This window comes from Rhagoletis pomonella, unplaced genomic scaffold (genome assembly GCF_013731165.1).
Source record: "Rhagoletis pomonella isolate Grant_MI unplaced genomic scaffold, Rhpom_1.0 Rhpom_scaffold_01035, whole genome shotgun sequence".
NCBI lineage: Eukaryota > Metazoa > Arthropoda > Insecta > Diptera > Tephritidae > Rhagoletis > Rhagoletis pomonella.
In genome coordinates, this window is record NW_023459589.1 from 10,781 (window position 1) to 23,267 (window position 12,487).

The 12,487-nt window shown below is 36.2% G+C and overlaps 2 protein-coding genes and 1 long non-coding RNA gene across 3 annotated transcripts; all 3 read left to right on the top strand.

The window, feature by feature from the left end:
* Nucleotides 1-6,092: 6,092 nt before the first annotated feature.
* Nucleotides 6,093-7,139, top strand: LOC118751842. Its single transcript, XR_004994601.1, has 3 exons — nucleotides 6,093-6,193; nucleotides 6,259-6,415; nucleotides 6,475-7,139. It is a non-coding gene; the product is annotated as an uncharacterized LOC118751842 (long non-coding RNA).
* Nucleotides 7,140-8,159: 1,020 nt separating this feature from the next.
* Nucleotides 8,160-9,821, top strand: LOC118751843. The gene is made up of 4 exons (XM_036486669.1): nucleotides 8,160-9,075; nucleotides 9,151-9,398; nucleotides 9,462-9,621; nucleotides 9,686-9,821. The coding sequence occupies exons 1-4, from the start codon at nucleotides 9,000-9,002 to the stop codon at nucleotides 9,811-9,813; spliced, it is 612 nt and encodes a 203-aa protein (XP_036342562.1). The 5' UTR covers nucleotides 8,160-8,999; the 3' UTR covers nucleotides 9,814-9,821.
* A 1,027-nt stretch (nucleotides 9,822-10,848) lies between these two features.
* LOC118751844 lies at nucleotides 10,849-12,100 on the top strand. Its single transcript, XM_036486670.1, has 2 exons — nucleotides 10,849-11,121; nucleotides 11,180-12,100. Exons 1-2 carry the CDS (start codon nucleotides 10,849-10,851, stop codon nucleotides 11,213-11,215), a joined length of 309 nt encoding a protein of 102 aa, XP_036342563.1. The 3' UTR covers nucleotides 11,216-12,100.
* Nucleotides 12,101-12,487: the final 387 nt, after the last annotated feature.

The following is a 12,487-nucleotide window of genomic DNA, read 5'->3' on the forward strand; positions in this document are numbered from 1 at the left end:
TTCTAGTCGATTTTTCAGCGCCATGCCGCTGAACAAATTATTTAAATAATCTATAGAAAACTCATTTTCCGATAAATATTTTCAAGCTCATTCCACATACGTTTTAGCCTGGTTTTATGTAATTGCCGTGAAGTTTTGGTTATATTTGCAGCGTTTTTCATGAAAAAACCTCCGCTCCGAATCGTTCAGTGTAGCCTCTCACTCTATTTTGCTTCAATTGACACCGCTTAGCAAATCTTAAATAAATTTAATAAATTGTCGGTTAAATCTACATGTTTATAAAACTTTTCTGTTCTGAGCTTCGTTTTCTCTTCGTCGTCTTTCTATACGAAGATCAAATTTTCGAACAAATACAAAAATTTGATGGTAATTATTCTATGCGATCAATTCATGCGATACTTCATTCACATTTCGTGTATTTTTTCTCCTCACAAGCTTGTGCCTTACACAAGCAATTGATTCTTTACTCAATAATGAATAATGAATTAACACCGATTTTCCGTTAGTACGCCCACGGGAATAGGCCAATTAAACACACGCAAACACAAGTTAATAGCCATGCTGGGAATTGTCGAAAACAAATTGCTTTCATTTCTGTAGCTAGGCAGGAACTTTACAAAATAATAATTCAATGTGAAAAACAATTAATGATTGCCAGCTTATAATTCCAGGCAGACATATACATATGTGTACTAATACTTATACAGATGTGCATGAATACCAAAATAATTAATTAAATAAAAGCTACACTTGGCACTTAGTATAGCCAGCAAATAAATTGTTCTCCTTAATAAATCTTTCCGGCCGCAAACCGAAGCTAAAATTTCACACCGCAAATGCATTGCCACATACACAGAGCTCGTAATAGCGGCCAGTGCGTATGCGTACTCTCCGCGGCAGCGCCAAGGCTGGCGCCCGCAAACAAGTTGGAGTTGGAGTTAGAGTTGTTAGGCGCGTAATGTTGCAGATAATCGACCAACATGTGGCATCATTAATCTACCCGTAGGCACCACAGCTGGCGGCATTGCGCGCTCACCAACGCCTCCCCTTTATTTTACCCACAAATAAATGGCTCTCGACGCAAATGTTACCAGCCACTTCAAATGACGCAGGCTGTTGTTGGCAATGAGCTGGCAAAACATTTGTATCAGACATATTCGTATCTACCCAATTTGCCACAGGGCGAAGACGACGTCGTTACGACGTCGTTACGACGTCGCTCTGGCGAAGTCGTTTTGGTGAACTCGAAACGACGTCGTTACGACTTCGCTCTGGTGAAGTCGTTACGACGTCGCTCTGGTGAAGTCGTTACGACGTCGCTCTGGTGAAGTCGTTACGACGTCGCTCTGGTGAAGTCGTTTTGGTGAACTCGGAACGACGTCGTTACGACGTCGCTCTGGTGAAGTCTTTTGGGTGAACTCGAAACGAATCCGTTTCTTCGAACCCATAAGTTTTTTGAGGAACCTTCGGTCTGGTTTGGACAAGTTCCACACCCAAGTTTTTATATATCTAAGCATAAATAAAAGTCATTCATTTGGATAGTAAACCGTTTTTTTTTTATTACAATTTTTTATCATGACAGAATATGGAATCCACAATGTACACTTGTGCTCAGAAAATTAAACCACATGCATCTTTTTTCAGTATTCATAATATTTTTTATATAAAATTTTTCATATAAAATTTTTTTTTATAAAGGTACAGTTCACTGTATTGGCCTTATTAATAAAAAATAAAATTTGTGGGTATGAAGTTTTTTAAATTTGGTAGAAAACTGTACTTTTACTTTAAATTTGGTATAACAAATGTACGAAAAAAAGATTAAAATTAATTGAAATACATATGTAGGTGACTTAATTTTAACAAAAGTGCATTTACAATGTTTGGGAAATTAATTTGATAAAATGCAGTTTATTGGCTACCTTAATTTTAAAGATCTTACATATATCTACTACATCATGTCTACAAAGAGCTCCTTCAGGCATTACGGAATTTGAGTAGTGAATAGTAGCTGATGGTATTTCATATGGGGAAAATTGTTCTGTACAAAGTTTGAAACCAAAAACAAAATACTTACTTTGCTCTTTTCTAATGGCTTTAATTCTGTAAATTTCGTTATTAAAGGAATAGAAGTTATTTGGGTGTTTCAAAGAGAAATACTTTGAATTAATTTTAATAAATCTAAAATAATTCCCCTTTAAGTCGCCAACAGTGATTGAATTGCTTTTTTCGTTTTTTAATTTCCCTGAAATACTCTTCTCTACTACTCTTTTATAAATTTGATTGCTGAATTGGCTTTTTTTCCGGATATTGTTTTTAAGCTCCTGTAAAAAGTTTTCAAATTTGAAGGCACTGAACTTATGTAACGGCCCAATATTTTTGCAATCAGTAACTAAGTGCTTCAAACAGTGCATATTATAAGTTAGGAAAGACATATTATAGAGAACCGCGACTTTGTCAAGAAAGTCATTTATTAATTTGTCGGCGTCGTTGTAATAGTCTGTATCTTCAGAAAGCAAAATTCGTATTGCGACGCTAAGGCTCAGAAAATGGTTATATATTTCAGGACTCACAATTTCTTTCAAAACGATTGGACCGATATATAGCAGGAACATTCTGTGTTCAGTTGCCTTCCATCTATCAATCTCGTTTACTGATCTTGGCTTCCGCGAAAATTCATAAGGCACACTAAGTTTAGTATTTGTAAGCCGCAAGTTAAGTTGATTAATTTGTTTAACAGTAAGCGAATACGACTGTCCTCTATCCTTTATCCAAGATTTTATCAAAGACTTTACGACACCCAAGCATACAACATGCATATAATCCATTGGAAATTGATTAATTAAGTCAAAATCTAATAACTCCAACATAGTCGGCTGTTGAACGTTGTGATGCTCTGTATGTCTTCTGCTTCGAAAACCTTCGTTAGTTCGCAAAATATTCTCGGTTGGCTGGAAAGTAATTCTGTTTTGGAATCTTTCTCCCCGTTGAATACATTTGTGACAGCTGTAGTAACCGGAATGGCTTTTTATGCCCAAGACCATTGCTCGTGCTGGAGCGTCACAGACAAATACTCCAATTTTTACGAGGTAATAATTCCCATCATACTCCAGTCCATTTTCGACTACATCTTTGAGTTCTTCCACGAACATTTTTAAAAAGCTGAAAGTATTAAATATTTTATTAATTATATAATACAGAACACATTGATTGCTCCGAAAGTAATACCTAGATGTGTCTTTTGGTTTCGAGTATCCTTCATATAAGCCGACGAGTAAAACTCTTTCTGAGCCGGTTACGTTCAATAATATCGGCCACACCTGAGCCCCCGAGCTTTTAGAAAGTGGTAGACCGTCAATATTAAAATTGAGTTCCAATAACTCGCCGTCAAAACCTCCACCAAATAAAAAATCTGTTAGACTATCCTTTACTCCATAATGTACGTAAGATCCATCTTCCATTACAAATTTGGGAACAAATCTTGGCGTCTTTTTTAATGTTCGTACATCGCTAGGTAGATCGGGTATAAGTGGCTTTAAAATTGTTAATAATTTATTCACCGATTTCGCTGGAACATTCTCTTCAATTGCCCACAATGCAATTTCATCTCGTTTGCTAATTTTATTATTATTTTCATGAATATTGCAAAATACATGTTCTTCTTCTACTTCTTGTCCTGAGAAATCATCAATTTCCATTGGAGAAACACTTCTGCCTTCATCATAAATTTGTTGCTGGCTAGTTGTGCTAAGCTCTGGTTTTGTTTCCAAACAGCTATTCCCTCTAAAATAGCATCCCAGGAACTCTGACGTTTCTCGTAACCTCCTTCGTTTATTTTTATTAACTTTCAACATTTTTTATCCTTAGCTGAAAAAGCGGTCAATATTCCTAATAATTTACGTCGTAATTTATAATATGCGGCCAAAATGGACGTTTAACGTTATATTTGGCATCACCGCTAACTAATTCAGAGTTGTATACAATATTATGCTGGTATAAATCGGAGCAAGAACCGCCATGGTAGAGTTGCACAAGACATTACTTTGAAATAGCGACCGAAATTAGTTAAAAAATACTAATAAAATTGGAAACTATTCTCTATTATTATAGAAACTAATACAAATTCGTCACACATTATCGTAACTTAGTTTTTAAATCCTTTTATTATTCTGTAAATAATAATGGAATATCAACTGCTGAGAAATCTCCTACTTAAACAAACATACGTAAAAATACAGCTCTGAGTTCATGTTCTCTGACGTTTCTCCGAGTGGTGAGTTTCAATTTTTCTTGGGTTGGTGTTATGCAGAAACTTTGTTTGGCAAACTGCGTGCAATTGTTGTTGTAGCAAACTCGGAGAGAGCGAGTTTGGCGACTCTCACAGCAAACTAATTTTGTTTGGTCAAACTGCAGCAAATTCGGTGTTGTCACCAGTGTTGCCGCGGCTCAAAGAACTTTCTAACCAAGATTAGACGAAAAAGTTACCAAATGGAAGGAAAAATAACCAATTTTTTTATTAGATTAACAATTCAGGTCATCACAAATTATTTTATATAGTACGTATAGACAAATTTTACAAACCAAAGAAAATCAATTTTTATTTGCATTTTTGAAAAGTAAATCCTTTTAAGGCTGAAAATAAATGAAATACATTCATATATAAGTATATATATATAAATACATATTTTAAAAAACAAGGCTTCCCGTATTAGGTGCATATGTATGTTAATATCTTCGTAAACATTACCAGACTCTAAATGACGTTTTTAAATAAGTACATAGGTACACAGTTTCCAACTTCTTTGTAAGATTCAATGAAATACCTAATCAGCGTGAACAATCACATTGTAAATATTTTATAATTAAGATTAAACAATTAAAAATTGGACTGTATTGAACTATATCGTCGCTCAGCGCGAAGTACCTCGTATACGCCAAACGCAGTACAGCGTATACGATGGTAAATAAATTTCACAAAAGCGCGAAAAATCGATTTTTTCAAAACTGTGGAATGGTATTTCCCTTGAACCTACTTGCTATACGATTATTATTATTAATGTTAACTTAAATTAATAAAGTAAGCAGTAATGGAAAAATAATTACCAAATCCCTTTTTTATTGTACATACATGACGTGGTATTGGATTCCGCATATACGAGGTATTTATATATGTACTATCTGAGTATGTATTCATTTGAAGTAGTCTTTAGCCGACCATGTATGTTATGTATTCTGTATATTATAAAACAAATACATACATATGTAAGTAATACTAATACAATGATTCCAAATATTCTCACTTGGTTTCACTGCTGGGGCTGCCCCTGCTGCTGCTACTCTCCTCAACCTGGCCAGGTGTAGCTGGCCTATGTCTTATAACGAACCTAATTTAAAAGTTTTTTTTGGAAATACTTATTATGCAAAATAAAACCAAAATTGTGTATTTTTTGCTCACTTATCCATAGAATTGAGCCCGTATAAATTAACTTGAAACACCAATTTTGCGTGGAATTTTAATAATTTTTCGCGGCTTTTTAATGACTCTCGTATTATTCAAATGTCATTTCAGGTACATACTATGCAGGTGTGTGCAAAGAACATAGAAATGGTGTAACTGCGGGGCCATTTCAAAAACTTGGCGATTCATTCACCGCGATTTATTAAAGACACGAACCGATAATAGTTGCACCCTCGAGCTTTTACTTTTTCTTTTGCATATGTAAACATATGATTATTATCGGAATAAGTCGAATCTTGAGTTGCCATTTTAGTAGTAATAACTTTAGTTAAATAATTATATTGAGCAGAATAAATGTATTTGTATAAACTATTTTTCAAAGATTTAATTATTGTATGTATACAAAAATTAGAAACTGCAGTAACTGTTAAAAATAACCAAAATGGGAAAGATCTTAACAACTTCACAGGCAAGAAAAAAATAACCAAAATTGGTTAAAAGTTACCAAAACGGCAACACTGGTTGTCACATACAAAAATTTTAAATTGTGCGCGTTATGTACATCTGAAATTCTCATTTCGTGTTGGCAATAGCCATGAAAACCATAATGAACGTGCAACCCTGTGCCAAACTCGACATAACCACCTCCGAGCAAACTAAGCAGCCGCCATTTAATTTGGCAACAAAAGTTTGTCTGCATAACACCGACCTTGGAAATTGTCAAAAGAGCAAAAGGTAATTCTGTAAATAAACATTTTAATTTATTAATTACACAAAAATTGGTTTTTCCTAATCTTCAGATATCCCACTTGTGTTTGGATCAAATAAGAAAGAATAGCGCTATTGAAAGGCAGTCGCTGATAATGTTAGCAGCAATCAGCGCCTTGGAGCAGAAAGTGCAAACGCTGACCGAGAAAAATCAAGCGCTGGAGCGCAGGTTTACGCAGAATACTACAAGTAAATAATGTAGCCACTTGGGAGAAAAAAGTTTCCACTAAAATGTTTCTACTTCGCAGGTTAAAGGGAATGCAAAAGCAGCTCGCCGAGGAGAGTGAATTATCTTAGGCAAAAGTTTCGGTGGCAGCGAATTTTATTTGCGCGAATCCACAAATGTGGTGCGGTCGATGTACCTGAGTTTATCTCCCGCAGGCGCGCCATACTGAATGTGTACATTGCCACCGAAACAGCAGCCTAAAACTTTGCAAAGTAATCGCAGCTCTTGGCAGAGCAAATATGCGGCACTTAAAAAACAATAGTGGTATTAAGCGAACTGAGAAAGTGGCCTGGCACTCTGACAACAGTCGTTGCTTGAGCTGGTCTGCTCTTTTGCCAGGCCACTTGCTCACATTGGTGAATACCACTAATGTAATTAAGTATAAGGAAGCGCGCGAGGCTGAACTGAACGATGTCAAGGAACAGCAACGCGATATGTTTTACATACATATGTTCATATGTATATGCAGACGCAGGGCAAAGTTGTTGAAAGGCAAAATTGTTGGTGGCAGTGGCAGTGTTGAACAGATGCGGCTAACACTTCCGACAGGCAAAGCGGGCAGGCGCAAGAAAAAAAGCATACATATACATATGTATGAGCGGAAATAAAATAAATGCTATTATCATGTTAGATAATATTTTAGAATCAAATAAAAACCTTTTTTATGTGATTGGAGACATAAACGTACATAATAAGCTTCATGCGTATTGATGCATACACATATCACCATTCAGTGTACTGGATAAACCGGAGCAGCTGTGCTGCCCATATATGTGTGCCCGTAATTTCCACTAAGCAATTTTGTACCCCAACGGGACTAAAAGATAAATTTTTAAATTTCTAAAAATGTCCAGAAATAAATATAATTTTGAGTAGTTACGTAAAATATTGGCTTTTAAAAATTAGTTAATTTATGTACAAAAATGTATGTATGTATGTATGTATGTATGCATATATGTGGCAATTGCTCTTGTATTTACGTGTTGAACTCATTACATGATTAATGGTTTTGATATTAAGTGCAAAGTTTAGGTGCAATCGCATTTCTGGCTAGTATATTTTAGGACGAATCGATAAGGATTGAGCCAAGAGCTTGTGTGAGCAAATCCTATTTTTGGCAGCAAATGTCAGTTACGCGGTTTTGCAGAATGAAGATACGCGGTTTTGTACTTTAAACGACGACATGTACATATGCATGTATGTGCATACAAATATAGATATAAGATGCAGGATTGTTACTGAATATAAATATGAGGGATACCGAGATTATAGAGGGTTTTAAGGGCATAAATTCATGTGCATGATAACATTTTTAACACAAACAGCCACTAAGGTTTTACACTAGCACAATGCGAAATCCCTTAGAGCCAACGCCCAAAACAGACTTTATCGCCCGCCGATTTAGTTGGGTTCGGTAGTATTAGTATTGCACCACAACTACTTAGTCGGGCGAGATTAAGTAGAGCTAGTGGGCGTACCTCCATACATCTTCATTTATTTCAAGCGAGCCTCAACTAAATCGGCGGCCGATAAAGTCTGTGGTGTGCGGTGGTTCTTAGGCACTGAGGGATAGCCTAGTATGCCATAAGTTGTCTCATTTGGGTGTCTGGACACCTGGGTATTAAGTTCAATTGCAAAAGCAACTTATTAGCATGGGGTGATCCGACCACCCTTCTTCTCAGAAGGGGCGCGGTTGGTATATGGCTCGCCTTGAACAATATTTATGTGAGTACACAGCTCAATTTGATTTTTGGCTATCTTATAACAGCAACACAAATATTTTTCAAAAGCAGTCTTCCGTTTGTTTTTGTCCAATTTATTATTTTGCTGCTCTTCTCGTTTCACTTCCCCACACCCCAGAGTTGATTTTTTTGAAGCCCACGATCAGGAGTTTTAGATTCGCATAAGTCTTGAATACCAACCGTTCTTCATGCTGATTTCAACCATATCAAAATTATTTGGCGCAAGTAAAAATGAAGATTTAATAGTTAAGATTTTAGATATTTTTAAATGTTAATATCAACCACATAACCGAGTAATAAACTAATGATGTCAAAATAAAGATAATTAATTTATCGTACACTTGATGTACATGAATGAAATGCTTTTTATACTTTACTACTAGTACTATTCTGAATACTTTTCTATTGTGATACAACAGAACCTTTCGCCGGAATTTCATGCTGGATATTTCATACTGGAACATACTTATTTACCATTTTAGTTTCTCAATTAATGATAAAACAAGAGTTAATAATGTGCTTAGGAATTGTTACTATTCTCAATTACGCATTGATATTACACTTAACTTACATTTTGTTATTAAACAATGCATTATTGTTTATACATGCATACTTCATCGTCCAAACTAAAATTTAGTTAGTACATTTTCCAATCGCGAGGCGAAACTCCCCACAGCAAGTGCTGCCGTGCGCGTATAACAAAAACGCTGCACGAAACTCTTCGTGGTAAAAAACGAAAAGGTTTATCGGCACCATTTTGAATTTCTGTTAGATTACTGTGGTTTGAATTACTATTGCATCAACAATGAAAAGAATGCGTATTATAAGCAGCGATTCCAGCGATTCCAGCGATTCCGGCGATGTACCAGCGCCACCAGCCAGTAAGTGAACAACTAATCCAAGTTGTATGCCTTAATAATATATAATTGATGGTGCATACTATTATTTACTTACAGAGAGCACCGAACAGAAACTAAATACTCTGTTGGAACGACTGGATACGATTGACAAAACACAAGAAAAAATCTTAAATGTTTTAAACCGATTGACAGAGGAGGTCATCGTGCTGAAGCGAGAGTTAATGCGGTCGAAAAAAGCAAGCACCGAAACAATTGAAATTGTTCCAAAGGAAGTAATGTGCAGCCTTTCAGAGTTTCAGGAATTTGAAGAGAAGCTGCAAAACCACGACCAATTTAACCATTTGGTAGGGTTGTGTGTGTTTTGTTTTTTGTAATTTGAATCCAATCTGATATTTCTATTTCATAAGGTACAAGACCTCAAAAATATTGCTGCGAGCAATGGAGAGCAGTTCGTAAGGAAATGCTGGAACGCATTGCTGAGCGATGAGCTGGCGCTACAGTTCTCATGGATGGGAACGGCAGAGAAGAAACCTGTGCGGCATCTCATCACCACGGCAGCAATTAGAAGTACGCTTTAATTGTTGATGCCCAGCTCTCAAAAATTATTAACATACTTTTAATATTATTTCAGAAGCGTTCCAGCAAAAATTCAACGAATCTGTGGAAATCATGGAGCGAATAACCAAAAGATACTTCCATTATGCTGGAGACAGGATCTCAAAAAGGATTAAAAGAAATGTTTCGCAGTCGTCTGCATAAATATACTATCTGCCATATTGGCAAGTTTTAACAATTAATTTTTTTGAATGTTTTCCTAATTTTTCTTTTTAATTAATATTTAAGTATGTATGTACATTTAAAAAACTTAAAAAAAAAATGAACTGAATTAAATTAAACTATTTTAAACTAAAAAATTTGTTTTTAGTTTTGTAGCGATTTTGAGCATCGTTTCGTTGTTCGCTGGTATATCGTTTTTGCGACCCGCCGGCGAGTCGTTTTTGCGACCTGCCGGCGAGTCGTTTTTGCGACCCGCCGGTAAGTCGTTTTTGCGACTCGCCGGTAAGTCGTTTTTGCGACTCGCCGGCGAGTCGTTTTTGCGGCCCGCCGGCGAACTGTGCTTTTCATCCGACGGCGAGTTCGCCGGCGAGTCGTTTGCGACCGTCGCCGGCGAACAAATTGTTCACCAGAACGAGTCGGAAACGACGTCGTTACGACGTCGTTTGGCACATTGGGATATTACTAATAACAAATATGCCGATTTTGCGAAGCGAGTAGAGGAATTATCTGACGCATTAGAGCGATCTTTAATTATTGAGGGTATGACTCAAGCAAAAGCCCATGAGTTAGCGGTAGAGCAGGCAGTAAATGTTTGCAGACTGAACAGTCGTTCAGAACTAGTAAAATCTATTTTAGCATCAACCACTTTTACGGATTCGAAAGATGTAGTCGCAAAAATGATTGTAGAACACAATAACGAAGTCAAAGAGCGGCAGGTGTTATCTTTTAGGTCACGGGCAAATAGACCAAATAGTTTTCGAGGAGGTTTTAGAGGGCATAGCAACTATGGCTATCACAACACTAGTTTCAGATTTAATAACGGCAATACAAATAGGCACAATAATGGCAATAACACAAGGCACAATAATAATCAAAATAATTACAATAGAAGTAACAATTTTAACAATGGGCAAAATAATTACAGAAATAGCACAAGCAATCGTTCGGCAAGCAACAGAAACAACTCTTCTCGTTCAAATTCTTGAAACACTTCTAATGTTCGATTTTTAAACGCCGATGCTCTCAGGAGCGAACACTGGGGGAGCAGGAGCTAAGCAATTAAACGTAGTTACCCCTGGAAAATCAATTTACTGCTTGAACCTTAATTATTCAGATTTTATTGAATTAAATTGTACCGATTCTTACAAATTATGCTCGTTTCTCGTAGATTCACAAGCAGACATCTCTTTAATCAAGATTTCCAGTTTAGCAAGAAATTCAGCAATTAACAGTAGCAATACCATAAACATCACTGGTGTAACAACTGAAACGGTTACAACATTGGGAACTGTAAGTACAAACTTGGTTGTATCAGGTTTTTTTATTCCGCATACTCTTCACGTTGTAGATGACAGTTTTAATATACCTTCTGACGGCATACTAGGCAAGGACTTTTTAAAGACGAACAGATGTATTATTAACTACGCAAATGACAGTATAACTATCGGCATCGGGACAGAAAGCACTAAAATAGCAATTTTACACGGTTCAAATACCGACACCTTAGTCATCCCTCCAAGATGTGAAGTTTTTCGTTTATTTAAATTGACTAATTCCAAAAACCCTGTTTTCGTAGACTCTCACGAGCTTTGCTCTGGTGTTTTTACATCAAAATGTGTCGTTGACACAACAAATCCGATTTTAAAAGTAATAAATACTACGGACGAGGTAAAATACGTTCGTAACTATAACATCAAAGCTGAGGATATAAGTAACTATAATGTCTACAAAATAAACGAAACTTCCCAAGAGACAAAACGTTTAGAGGAACTAAAGTCAATTTTACAAAAACAAATGCCAAAATATGCTAAAAACAAATTGCTTGAATTATGTTTACAATACGCCGATGTATTTGCCTTAAAAACAGACCGTATGACACTCAACAACTTTTACGAACAGAAACTTCGACTGAATGACAAGACTCCCGTTTATATCAAAAACTATCGATTGCCGTACTCACAACGCGAAGAAATAAATAGACAAGTCGATACTTTACTGCGAAATGACTTAATCGAACCAAGCTCCTCTAATTATAACAGTCCATTAATTTTAGTACCAAAAAAAGATCCATCCGGCCAAAAATCGTACCGCATGTGCGTTGACTTTAGGGCGGTTAATAAAAAGCTTATCGCTGACAAATTTCCACTAGCACGTGTGGACGACATATTAGACAACCTTGGTCGAGCAAAATACTTTTCGACTTTAGATCTGTTTTCTGGTTTCCATCAAATTCCATTGCATAAAAACTCGCGAGATATAACATCTTTCAGCACTGATAAGGGAGCTTTTCGCTGGAAAGTTTTACCATTCGGTTTAAATGTAGCACCGAATTCTTTTTCTCGAATGATGTCAATAGCCTTTTCAGGCATTTCTCCAAATCAAGCTTTTTTATACGTTGATGACGTCATAGTTATAGGTTGTAGTGAGACTCACCATTTAAAAAATCTAGCTAAAGTGTTCGAAACTTGCAGAAAGTTTAATCTCAAGCTAAACCCCACAAAATGCAATTTTCTTCGTTCTGAGGTAACATTTTTAGGGCACAAGTGCTCAGAAAAGGGACTGCTGCCAGACGATTCAAAAATTAACGCAATAAAAAAGTATACAAAACCTTCAGATAAAGACGCTGTTCGTCGATTCGTTGCGTTTGCAAATTATT